At 47.7% G+C, this 12,035-nt stretch overlaps 1 protein-coding gene across 2 annotated transcripts in view; it reads right to left on the reverse strand.

The window, feature by feature from the left end:
* SLC25A33 (solute carrier family 25 member 33) overlaps window positions 1–11,291 on the reverse strand; it is a 32,890-nt gene extending 21,599 nt beyond the window's left edge. Inside the window, exon 1 of one of the 2 annotated variants that reach the window (XM_030537917.1) lies at window positions 11,200–11,291. In XM_030537917.1, the coding sequence (XP_030393777.1) occupies window positions 11,200–11,249 (50 nt within the window). In that variant the 5' untranslated portion in view covers window positions 11,250–11,291. Of the gene's footprint in view, window positions 1–2,586; window positions 2,874–11,199 lie in introns of those variants that run through there. The other variant, XM_030537918.1, reaches the window with a different exon arrangement.
* Between the last annotated feature and the right edge of the window lie 744 nt (window positions 11,292–12,035).

Below are 12,035 nucleotides of genomic sequence, written 5' to 3' on the forward strand. Positions count from 1 at the left end.
TTTATTTCATACGCATGATAAAAACCAAGTTAACTACTTACAGCCAGCAGATTACACAATATGAAAAGGTTATCTGATTCTAGGATTATTTTTAGAAGCAAGCTGTACAAAATAAAAGCCTAGGGTTTTACGTGAGTATGTGTACTACCACAGCCCTCAGGACTATGACATGAGAACAGTAAGATTCCTATAATAATGAGTGACATCTTGTGTTATGCAATCTCCTAACCTTCTCAGACACGTGGCCATTCTCCTCCAGCCAGCAGCTACCTCCTCCTTGCCATCCTGCCCTGTTTCCACACATGAATTGCCCTTCTATCCTACCATTAATTCAGTAACCTCAGACACATATGCAGCCTCTACTATTAAGTGTAAGTACTTCCTGGAATAAAGTGTTTAACCTTTTGATACACAGCATGAATTAGTACCTGCATCATCAGCTTTAACCGCTCAGGGCAAATGTTACCAGCATGATTTTAAACATAACACTATCTAGCAGAACAAATCTCTGGACTTCGATAGGTTGAGCAAATTCTGTTCATAATATAAATACTCTGCAGGTCAGCTCCAGTAAGTACTTCAGTGTATTAACATCTTGTTCTGATCAGCTGATTTTCTTCCCCGTGAGGTTTCCTTGCATCATCTTTCCCTGTGATGTTGTTTCCTGGGAAGACAGCTGAAAATACCCTGCTGTGCATAAAGGAAATACTTTCTAGTATTCCCAGAGTGTCTCATACTCCTACATCTGGGAAAAGGAAAAAAAGGCAACAACCTTAAACAGCTATGCAAACAAAGCTAAAACCTTGCAGTACTGGATTATGAATATGCAGCCAGACCAGAGTTTTAAACGTAAAGGTTACAGCTATCGTGTCCACCAAGACACTGTACTGGTTAAAATTATTTTCATGTATCAGTTGCAAAACTTTAGTTCTCAGGACAAGATACACAGCTTTTATTGCTTCAGCCGCTTGTAAAATTAAAATAAAAGGTGTTCTCAATCCATTTGTTCTTCATTAGGAAAAGAGAAAGCAGTCCAGAATCAGAAAGGTCTGATAGCTAAAAGTATTGTCTACTCTCTCCACCCTCACCTACACATTACAGGCAGCAGAAACAAGTGATCACAATCGAAGTGGATCTTTCCCATGATGTGAAGAATTTTCATCAGTGCCAGAAGGGCCACAAAGCAGCTAGTAAGCAGTTATGACAAGAACTGATGGGAACCCCTATGTAACTACATGCAGGCGGGGCTGGAACAATTTGTATAGTGAGGGTGCTGAGAGACATTGAACCGAACCATTAACCCTGTATATAATGGAAACAACTTGAAGTTGGGGGGTGCAATAGCACCCCCCACACTTCTAGTTCCAAGACCTATGACTACATAAGCATATGTGTTTGTTTATTGTAGCTGCAAATGCTTTCTTTAAAAATGTCTGGGTTGCTAGGCTCAACATTCGATTGTGCTTCTCTCTTTTTACCTCCCACTTTCTATATTTGCAAAGACCTTGACATTCATACTTATTGTCTGCCCCAGTACACAGTGACTTTATTCTAAAGAAGCTGTCAGCAGCCCAACAATCTAGTTTATGTGCAAGACTCCCGAAACTTAAAACCAAAACTCAACCAGAAAGAGAAACCTGAACTCAGCGTTCCTAGACCAAACATAATTGTTGGGGAAAATTAAGAACGATCAATGGTGTAACTCCAGAAAACACAGAATGGGACAAAAACTGCTACAAGACAGCCAAGGTTACAATGAAGGATAATTTGTGAGATGACCAGATTGGAAGCCCCTTGTTCACACTGTTGAGCATTTGCTAACACTTTTCTCTTACATAGCGTTTCTCATCAGTTCATCTCAAAGCACTTTACAAAGGAGGCCAGTATCATTTACCCCCATTTTAAATACTGAGAAACTGAGGCACAGAGAAAGGAGGTGACTTGCCCAGGGTTACCCAGCATTCAATAAAGTTCCAGCTAATCATTTTGTTACCAGGTACATGATTTTTTGGAAAGCATTTTCCTGTTCTTCAGATCAGTGCTGTGTTTAAACACTACTCAGGAAATAGAAAGACCTTTTTCTTATCAGAAAGTACACAGACCGGTGGACAAGCATAGGACTGGGAGCCAAGAACTCTTGAGTTCTAATCCAGATTTTGCCCAGGACTTACTACGTGGCCCTGCAAGTCTTGTTAACCTGTGTCTCCCCGTTTCCCCCATCTATAAGATAGGTGAATTAGTATTGTCCTCCTCCCAGAGGGTGTTGTAAGGATTAGTGTTTGTGCCGCACTATACAAGTATTAACCTCTGCTGGAGCAATTTGTTAGAAGGTCTTCTCTGCCCTAGTCCTTATTGATTTAAGAAAACCCCACAAGTCTACCTGCTACTGCAAGTGCTCAACATGGAGCAATATTGTAAATCCTGAAGCTAGTGCAGAGAGCGACAGCTTGTTTGTTAAATAGAGTCCTTCACCATAAACACACTACACCAATGTTTTGTGACCTGCACTGGCTACCCAGTGGCTCCCAGGTGAAGTTTAAAGGTGTTGGTTTTGATCAATAGAGCCTTAAATGGTCTGGGGCTCACCTGCTTGCAACACCTCTTGCAGATGCTGAGATCAAACTAGAGCAACTTTGGATGCAACTGAGAGTAGCCAGGAAGGTTCTCTGTGATGACTCCTTGTATCTTCCTCATCTTTGGCATCTGCCCACACACCTTTGGTTTGAAATAGCTTGAGCTGGTTGACCTCCGGGGCATACTGCAAACCCAGTCTTTTCCAGCAGGCTTTTCAAGAGGGCTTCTTCGCAAGCTGTTTCCTTATGCAATCTGCGAAGCAGGGGAACTTTTGAATTGGGCCCCAATCCTGGAAACACTTAGGTGCAAAAATTTAAAAATTTTAAGGAAAAATAAAGTTAAAAAAATTATATAATACATAGGTTGGGAAAAGAGTGTCTGTACATCTAGGTATAGTGCTTAGATTATCCACATATACAAATTTCAGAGTGGTAGCCATGTTAGTCTACTTGTTCTTTTCACATATACAAAGTTAGGTTTTTTTACAAGTCATATGATACAGAGTACATAATCAACAAGAACCCAAATTTAGGTGAATAGATGTAACAATACAGTTCAGATATTAGAATCCAAATACTTGGGTACATCACTTATGAAAAGTTGTACAGAGATTTGGTTATGGAAAGCACATATATAAATGAGTGGAGATTAAGAATTAGGTGGGTTGTCCATTTAGAAGATACAATCCATGAGGAAAATATTTGTTACTTTTCTGACTGCACTTCTCATCTGCATCCCTCCTAGTACTGCCAATGTCCGGTGATGTGTTCTATATAGATGTCCCTTGACCACCTGATGGCAGCCAACACCAAGAGTTGCTGCATCAGCTGAGCGCAGCATTGACCGATTCCGCATTCTCTCAGCACTTGCTCTTATTGGGGTCCCATGTGCCTACGGCTCCAACCATCAGTGCGCGTGTCTGGACCTGGTAACCCTTAACTCTCAAGGTTTTGGCCAGAGGCGCATATTTCTCTACCTTTCTGAGCTCGGGCATCGTGGAAGGCCAAGGTCCTGTTATTTAATGGCACTGTCAAGTCCACCATGATGATCTTCTTCTGGTCCTCGTTGGTGATGACGATGTCCAGTCGCAGTTGGCTGTTCGTTCCAGGGATGGCTGAGTTTATGGCAACCTTCCCCGGGGTGGCGGCATGGCTCTGGCCAGGCGATCTTTGATGGCGCTGTATTGCAGCTGGCAAGCCCTCTCACGGGGCTTGCAGCTACACAGGATGTGGGGTAGCATCTCATTGTCATAGCCACACTTTCAGCATCGCTTGTCCCAATTCCCGTGGCGGATGGCTCCATTCAGTGGGATGCAGTTGAGCCAGGCCCTGTGGATGAACCTCCAGTCGGCAAATCGGACGAAGCTGCCCCTGGGGAGGAAGTGGTTGCTGGCGTCCTACTTGCATGTCACCTCGAACGCCTTGCCCTAGTCCAGCTTCCATTTCAGGTTTTCCACATATTGGCAGCAGATGGCATCCTTCAGGGTCCTCTCCAGCATGGTTCTAGCTCTCGGCGTGATGATAGTGTGATATGTATTATTCACCAGTGGCACCCGGATTTCCAGCTCCTGGCGTTCCTCGCACCATGTCCAGTGGCAGCCAATACACTTCTCCAGTTGTTGTGTAGCGTTGTGGGCACGAGTCCAGAGTGAAGCAAAGTCTCTCCATCTCTTCCAAATTCGCCTTCCAACAAGCCGCTCAGGCAGGTGGCGATATCTTGGCTGGATAGGGTCCTGGCGATTCCCTTCTTGATGGCATCCTGCAGAGCGCTTTCTGCAATGTTCCTCACTGTGGAGTCCGGGGTCGTCAGAAGGTAGAAGGCATGAGTGATCACAGCAATGTCACACAGATCACTCACTTGAGGGACTTTGGCACCGTCTTGCCTGTGTGAGATGTACACCAGTTCAATGGTGGCCCTTTGTGGAAGAAACATCCACTTCTTTACCAGATGCCGGATGGTGCTGTCTGCCTTGTTCAGATATACCTTCTCCACGGCAGATTCCCTCAGGACGAATGAGAGATGGGGCATCAGGAAGTTGTTCAAGGCATTGATCTTTTGCAATGGTGCCAGTAGGGAGGAGTTGATCCTGGTCACATCTCATAGGATCTCTGTGATGATATCCTCAGGTGTCTGCTGACATGGAAACCCGTCAGCGTGCTGAAATGTTGGTACACTTGCCCGCCCTTGAGGAAGATCATGGGTTCACCGTGGATCTGAAAAGATATTGTCTGAACCGAATCCCTTCTACTGCCATCGATATGCAGGGATGCACACTTCCTGGCATTGAAGCAGAGTCCCATCCTGTTGGCCGCCTGGCTGGTGACTTACTCACACAACTGGTCTCACTGGTTTGAATTGAGACTATTCACCTGGGTAAAGCTACACAAGTGGGATGTGTTTGTGGGATCAGGGTGTTAGTTCTTAATGCCTTTCTGCTGCATGGTGGTTGTACCGACTCCCTGCCAGTTCTGGAGGAGGGGGAAAAGGGGAGCATTACAGCCTCCATTTCAAAAGGAATGGATTCCAAGGAAACTCCACCAATACATACTATTCACTATGCTGTAGGGCCATATCTTCTGCCCACTGGACTTCAATAGTGCAGAAACAGGGCCAGAAGGAGTCCAGACTCTCAAATGGGCACAGTTCTGTTTTTCAATTCATCTCATTCTTCTTTGTTGCCGATTAAATCCTTCTTGCTTCAGACTCATCCTTCCAATCCACAGCACAGGAGGATTTGCTTTGCTGTCGTTAGTGCGATCCTTAAAAGCAACACTCCATCTAACAAAACAAGAAGAAATCAGCAAGAACCACTGTGACTGCCTAAGTGTATGCAGGACTGGGGCCTTGGATTAGGGGCTCTTCCAAACACTTTGTTCGGACAATGCCTAGTAGAAGCCCAGTAGCACCCATAACTATCTACATGTCTTAGGTTTTCATATGGACTTTATCACCATAGTAACATAGCACCTAACAATCTTTAATTGTAAATATCCTCAAGCAACAAATAATGGGTGGGACAAAGATACCATGCCTGAGCTGTGTGCTGTATCAGCTATCCCCAACAGGCCCCCTACTGAGCCCTTACAGCTGGCTAATTTCTCGGATGTCTTGTAGAAACAGGTCTAGAGGAAGAATTTAAGTTCAGTGATTAAGAGTTCACATGGAAGAAAGCAGGAAGACAAATGAACCAGGGCAGAGGGAGCCTCTGGCAGAGAAGAAGAGGAGTGGTTGATCACATGGCTAGGAGCTGTAAGTGTTAAACAGGATAACCATGCTGTGACCACCTAGGAACTTCACTGTCACCACTATGCTGCATAAAACAGCGTTATGAATTTCACACAGGTCCTCTGGCCTCAAGAGTGCAGGCTGTGAGCTTAAGGAAAGACTCTACGACTACTTCGTTATTTTCATTTTTATAGACGTTTCTGTGGTGCTCGTCACGATCCTATATTCGCAGTACAGGGACTGAACACACAGATGAGCAATTCCAGCCCAATCCAATACAGGGTAGTAGTGCACATTTGCATGAGCTTGGTTTGTTACAGTACCATTACTGCTGTTGAGTGTGAACAGTTAGTCACATGGATGATTGACAGCAAGGATAGACCTTCTGCACAGGGATCCTTTTCTGTACAGGGCCTATCCTACCTGAAATCCACCTCCTGTGCCTTACTGCCAAAGCTGTGGTCACAAGGGTGCTTGAGCTAGATCCCCTCATTAGAAAAGAGGGGACAGTTGGCAGGGTGTTTCCTGTGACAGCCCAAGTTTGGTGACTTTCTAGGTACGCTGAAAAAGACACCTGTTCAATAGGATCTCTGGAGAAGCTGAGGTTAGGTGGTGAAGGGGATGGCTCAGGCCCTGTAGAGCTGATTTTAATGCGGCTGAGGATCAATTTAATTATATTTATTGTACAATTACGTTGGGGCACCTGGAACCTTGGACAGGCATCTTTATTATCTACATAAATGAACAGACATGGCCCCCATCTCAATGGCGGGATCCAGATACTACTGTACTTAAGGCAACATGTATTACTCCAAGCCAGAAGGCAAAAGGTAGTGCCTTCAGAAAACAGCTTTGTGGTTTTTAATTTACTGGCTGAATCAGTATTGCTAGCTTGAAAAACAAAGAGTATAAAAAGTTGCAATGGGTCCTGGCATTTCCAGGTAAATAACCTTCCCAGAGTGTTCTGGGCTCCACCTTTTAAGGAGTTGTAAACTTCTGCCCTATTTTTAAATTTATTTTTATGTCAAAGTTCAGTATACTACAGGCAGGATCCTGGATGTTCTGAAAGTGAGTACAAGATGGAAAAGCTACAAAAAACTCTCCTTTCTCCTCCTGGATAACTTTCTCTAGTAATGTTAAAAACTACTGTGTCTCTCTCTCTCTCTCCTCTTATGGTTGAAATTCTTAAGAGAAAAATCTTGCAATTCTGGCAGTAAGTAATTACATGAAGCTGGGCTTATAATGGAAATTGACCAATCTTTTTGCAGTTCATCTGTCTGCACTGCAGAACCCTCTTCCAAACTACTTGCCGACTGACAGTACTTCAGTGGACTAAATGAAATTGACTGCTGATCTTAATCTAGTTAACAGTGGAGCTTTGGTTACATCTCAGAACATTGGTCTGTTGCTAAATAGAGGACTTCAGTCTCCAGTATCTCCTGGCATCTTTTGGAACATTAGGTTATGCACTTTCACAGCCTTGCTTTTTAATCACAGCCTATGCAAGAAGTTCTAAATATGCTCTGAATTGGGGGAGAATGTTTGCAGTTAAGTGATGGTCTGTCAAATTGCCTAAAGACTACAGGCTAAGCTCTGCCTTTGGATGGCATCCTGCAGCTCCCATTGACTTCAACAGGACACACAGATAAGGGCAGCATTTAGTCTTAAGTCATTCGTTTAACAAATTCAGCAAAAACGTCAGTTATATATGATTTTTTAATTATATACGCTTGGCTATCATAGCAAACAACTGCCTTTTCTCAGTCTGGTCCCAAGACCCACCAAGTTAGGATATGTTTTCACTCACAACATTGCGGCACCAGCGCTGTAAAAAACCCCACCTCCGCAAGGGGAGTAGCACTGTCAACGCTGCCACTTCACAGCACTGAAATTTGCAGCGCTCAGCCAGGGGGTGGGGTGTTTCTTCACACCCCTGAGTGAGAAAGTTGTCTACACTGGCCCGTTACACTGCTGCAAGGCCTTAGACTCCTACCTTTACTGCCTAAGAGCAGACTTGCAAACCTGTCATAATTTGCCAACCCTGGCACAGAATCCATTGGCTTTTATTATGAAGACAATGAGAAGATACAGTTTTATAATTCTGATCAATACATACAAAAAGGCTTTAGTGTTAATAGCAGGTCAGCACAGAAACACACAACTGGGTAGATGCTTTTTAGGCCTCATGTTTCAAACAAAAGCCTCTGAACTGTGCTCTTATGTAATCAAGATACAAAACACAAAGCCTTAAAGCTATTGAAATTCACTTTGGACAAGACTTAATTCTAGCATTTGGTCAACCACAACTATCAACTGCCATTACCCTTCCCAAGTCATCCTCATAAAACATTCACTGCTAATCTCCACTGCTAAGATCAAGAAAAACAAAATCCACCCCATCCTTACATCCCTGCACCTGCATCTGAAAGAAACCTAAGGATTCCACGCATTCAATCACTGCATTTAAATAAAATATTCTAGCCCTGCCACACTTTTTCATGACATGGTCTCTTCTGTAGTGCAGACATGGACCTAGTGACCCCATCACAAACTGCTCTTTTCCCTTTGGCTGCTTCATCCTTCACCAGCTTTACAGCATGAATGCATAATACATGTCCTCAGAATGTTCCTTTCCCTACCAGAAATAGTCAATGCCAAAGAATAGATTATTACACTGACCATTCCAGGAAGGTAGTGACATTTATACAGAGTCCAAACTTCACTCTTATGGGGACTTTCTCAAGGAAGACACACACTTGGTCACTGAGGTGTAGGGGGGGAAAAAGCACTAAACCATTCAGCCTCTGGAGGAATGAACACAGATTGCTATGTTGCTACTCCATGGCTCTTTCTGGCTTCGTAGATTAATGGCAATTACTACTCAGGGTATCCCTGGATGTGGCACTCCAGTGCAGCCGTGTTTCCAGCCAAGAGACCCCCATATCAAATGCCCACAAAGTCCATACCAAGGGCTCTAAGCACCTCCCCTACTACCTTCTCCGTTGCCAACACCATCAGTTGCCGACGCCATCAATACTGTACCAAAAATACCTCCATTCCCTTAACAATCATAAGGCTTTAGACTTGCTTGCCCCTAATGATGCAGCACTTGGAAAAGATGTTTTATTTTGCTAGGATGCAATACAGTTCCACTGCAAGGAGGTAGCAGCAGCTTACACAGCCTTATTGCAATAGCACAAACAACAAGAATGCAGGGGAAGGAGATGGATGAGACAAGGGAAGATTTAAAAGACTGAATGAAAACAAACTAGCAGATCAACAGCAACCCAACAGCTGATTGCAGGTGACATGGAGACAGAGAAAGCAACAATACTGTAACATCAAGTGTTTGCACTATCAAAATATATGTATAAAAGGATGGGCAACTGCAGCCCAAAACAAAAGTTGCCAGTGAGGTTATGAGCAACTGAAAACAGGTTATAATGAAAAACTCGGTGCAAACCAGAACTGCAATGGTAGCAGCATGCATGCACTATGATCCAGGACACCTCCAGATACCACCGCCACTTTGGCCTGTATTGTCAGCAGGTATATCCTATGTGCCTGCACTAGAGCATGAACTTTTTGGGTCATGGATTGTGCCTTTCATATCCACACTGCACAGAGTACACTGCCAGGCAGGAGAATGAGCCAGTCTGTCCTAACCCCTAGCCTTGGCTGGGGATGAAACGCATGTTCTACCATGTGTGTGGAAGTGTGTGTGTGCAGCTAACACACGTGAAGCTCATTAACCCCATCCCTGCCCATACTTCCCCCACCCCACCCCTAGTCTTAGCCCTCTCTGAATTGACACACATTTGGGTGGGCGAGTACGTGTGTGGGGGGGTGGTACTTCCCCTTCCTCCCCATCCCATGTGAGAGACTATTCAAGTCTCACTCTTCTTATACAAGACCTCTTTAACCAGAGCCTTTTAGGAGACTGTCTTGAGCAGGCATCAGCAACCTTTGTGAAGTGCTGTGCCAAGTCTTCATTCATTCACTCTAATTTAAGATTTGCATGCCAGTCATACATATTAACGTTTTTAGAAGGTCTCTTTCTATAAGTCTATAATATATAACTAAACAATTGTTGTATGCAAAGTAAATAAGGTTTTAAAAATGTTTAAGAAGCTTCATTTAAAACTAAATTAAAATGCAGAGCCCCCTGGACCCGTGGCCAGGACCCAAGCAGTGTGAGTGCCACTGAAAATCAGCTTGCATGCCGCCTTTGGCACACATGCCATAGGTTGCCTATCCCTGATCCAGAGAGATCAGCAGGACGGGAAGGGAAGATGAGGCAGGGAAAATGAAGGGTGGGGAGGAGGACAAGTGAGGGAGCCAGGACACCCCAGGGGGAAGCAAAGAAGGAATGGGAGAAAGGGGGGGGGCTGAGCCAAGACATCCGAGGGGGAAAGGAGAGGGGGTACGGGAAGGGGGGGCTGAGCCAGGACACAAGGGGGGGAAGAGGGAAGCGGGGGGCTGAGCCAGGACACCCGAGGGGGAAGCAAGGAAGAAATGGAGGAAAGGAGGAGAGAGGGGAAGGGGGGGCTGAGCCAAGACACCCGAGAGGGGAAGAAGGAGAGGGGGGAAAACAGGAAGGGGGGGGCTGAGCCAGGACACCCGAGGGGGGAAGGGGAAGCAGGGGGCTAAGCCAGGACACCCGGGGGGAAGCAAGGAAGGAATGGGGTAAAGGGGGAAAGGAGGCGAGGGGGGAAGCGGGGGGCTGAGCCAGGACACCCGGGGGGAAAGAAGGCGAGGAGGGAAGCGGGGGGCTGAGCCAGGACACCCGGGGGGAAAGGAGGCGAGGGGGGAAGCGGGGGGCTGAGCCAGGACACCCGGGGAGAAGCAAGGAAGGAATGGGGGAAAGGAGGCGAGGGGGAGAAGCGGGGGGCTGAGCCAGGACACCCGGGGGGAAGCAAGGAAGGAATGGGGCAAAGGGGGAAAGGAGGCGAGGCGGGAAGCGGGGGGCTGAGCCAGGACACCCGGGGGGAAGCGAGGAAGGAATGGGGCAAAGGGGGAAAGGAGGCGAGGGGGGAAGCGGGGGGCTGAGCCAGGACACCCGGGGGGAAAGGAGGCGAGGGGGGGAAGCGGGGGGCTAAGCCAGGACACCCGGGGGGAAGCAAAGAAGGAATGGGGCAAAGGGGGAAAGGAGGCGAGGAGGGGAAGCGGGGGGCTGAGCCAGGACACCCGGGGGGAAGCGGGGGGCTGAGCCAGGACACCCGGGGGGGGAAGGAGGAGAGGGGGGGAAACAGGAAGGGGGGGCTAATCCAGGACCCCCGGGGGGTAAGGGGAAGCGGGGGGCTGAGCCAGGACACCCGGGGGGGAAGGCGGCGGGGCGGGGAGGCGGACGAGCCCGAGCCCGAGCACCAGCCCCCGGGAGGGCCGGGCCCGCGCACTCACCCGCCGGCGAAGAGGTGGAGCAGCGTGTTCTCCTGCGGGGCGGCCGCCATGGCTCCGCCGCCGGCTCCTACAACCGGCACCGCGGCTGCCTCCTCACTGCGACTGCGCCAGCCGGGCCCAGGACCAGGGCCAGGCGGGGGAGGAGCCTCTAGAGTCACGTGAAGCCGGCGGGATGTGAACCCACCAACCAGGGGCCGAGCCAGGAGGGACCTTCGGGGGGCGGGGCGAGGGCGCTGGCACTGACGTCACAGGGGAAAACGAAAGCTCTAACGCTGCTATAGGCGGTTGGGGAGACGAGGCTGGGGCATTGTGGGATGGGGGAACAAAGGGAGGGGGGTGCAGGGAGATTGTGGGGTGTAATGGGATGCGGTGCAGGGAGATTGAGGGTGCAATGAGATGGGAATGCAATGTCATGGGGTGAAGGGAGATTGTGGGGGGCACTGGGATGAGGCACAATGGGATGGGGTGCAGGGAGACTGTGGGGTGCAATGGGATGGGAATGCAATGGGATGGGGTGCAGGTAGATTGTGGGGTGTAATGGGGAGATTGAGGGGTGCAATGGGATGGGGTGCAGGGAGATTGTGGGGTGCAATGGGATAGGAATGCAATGTTATGGGGTGAAGGGAGATTGTGGGGTGTAATGGGAAGATTGAGGGGTGCAATGGGATGGGGTGCAGGGAGATTGTGGGGGCAGTGGGATGGGGTGCAATGAGATGGGGTGCAGGGAGATTGTGTGGTGCAAAGGGATGGGAATGCAATGGGATGGGGTGCAAGGAGATTGTGGGGTGCAATGGGATGGGGTCCAGGGAGATTGTGGGGTGCAATGGGATGGGAAT

The sequence above is a fragment of the Gopherus evgoodei genome, chromosome 18 (genome assembly GCF_007399415.2).
Source record: "Gopherus evgoodei ecotype Sinaloan lineage chromosome 18, rGopEvg1_v1.p, whole genome shotgun sequence".
Classification (NCBI taxonomy): domain Eukaryota; kingdom Metazoa; phylum Chordata; order Testudines; family Testudinidae; genus Gopherus; species Gopherus evgoodei.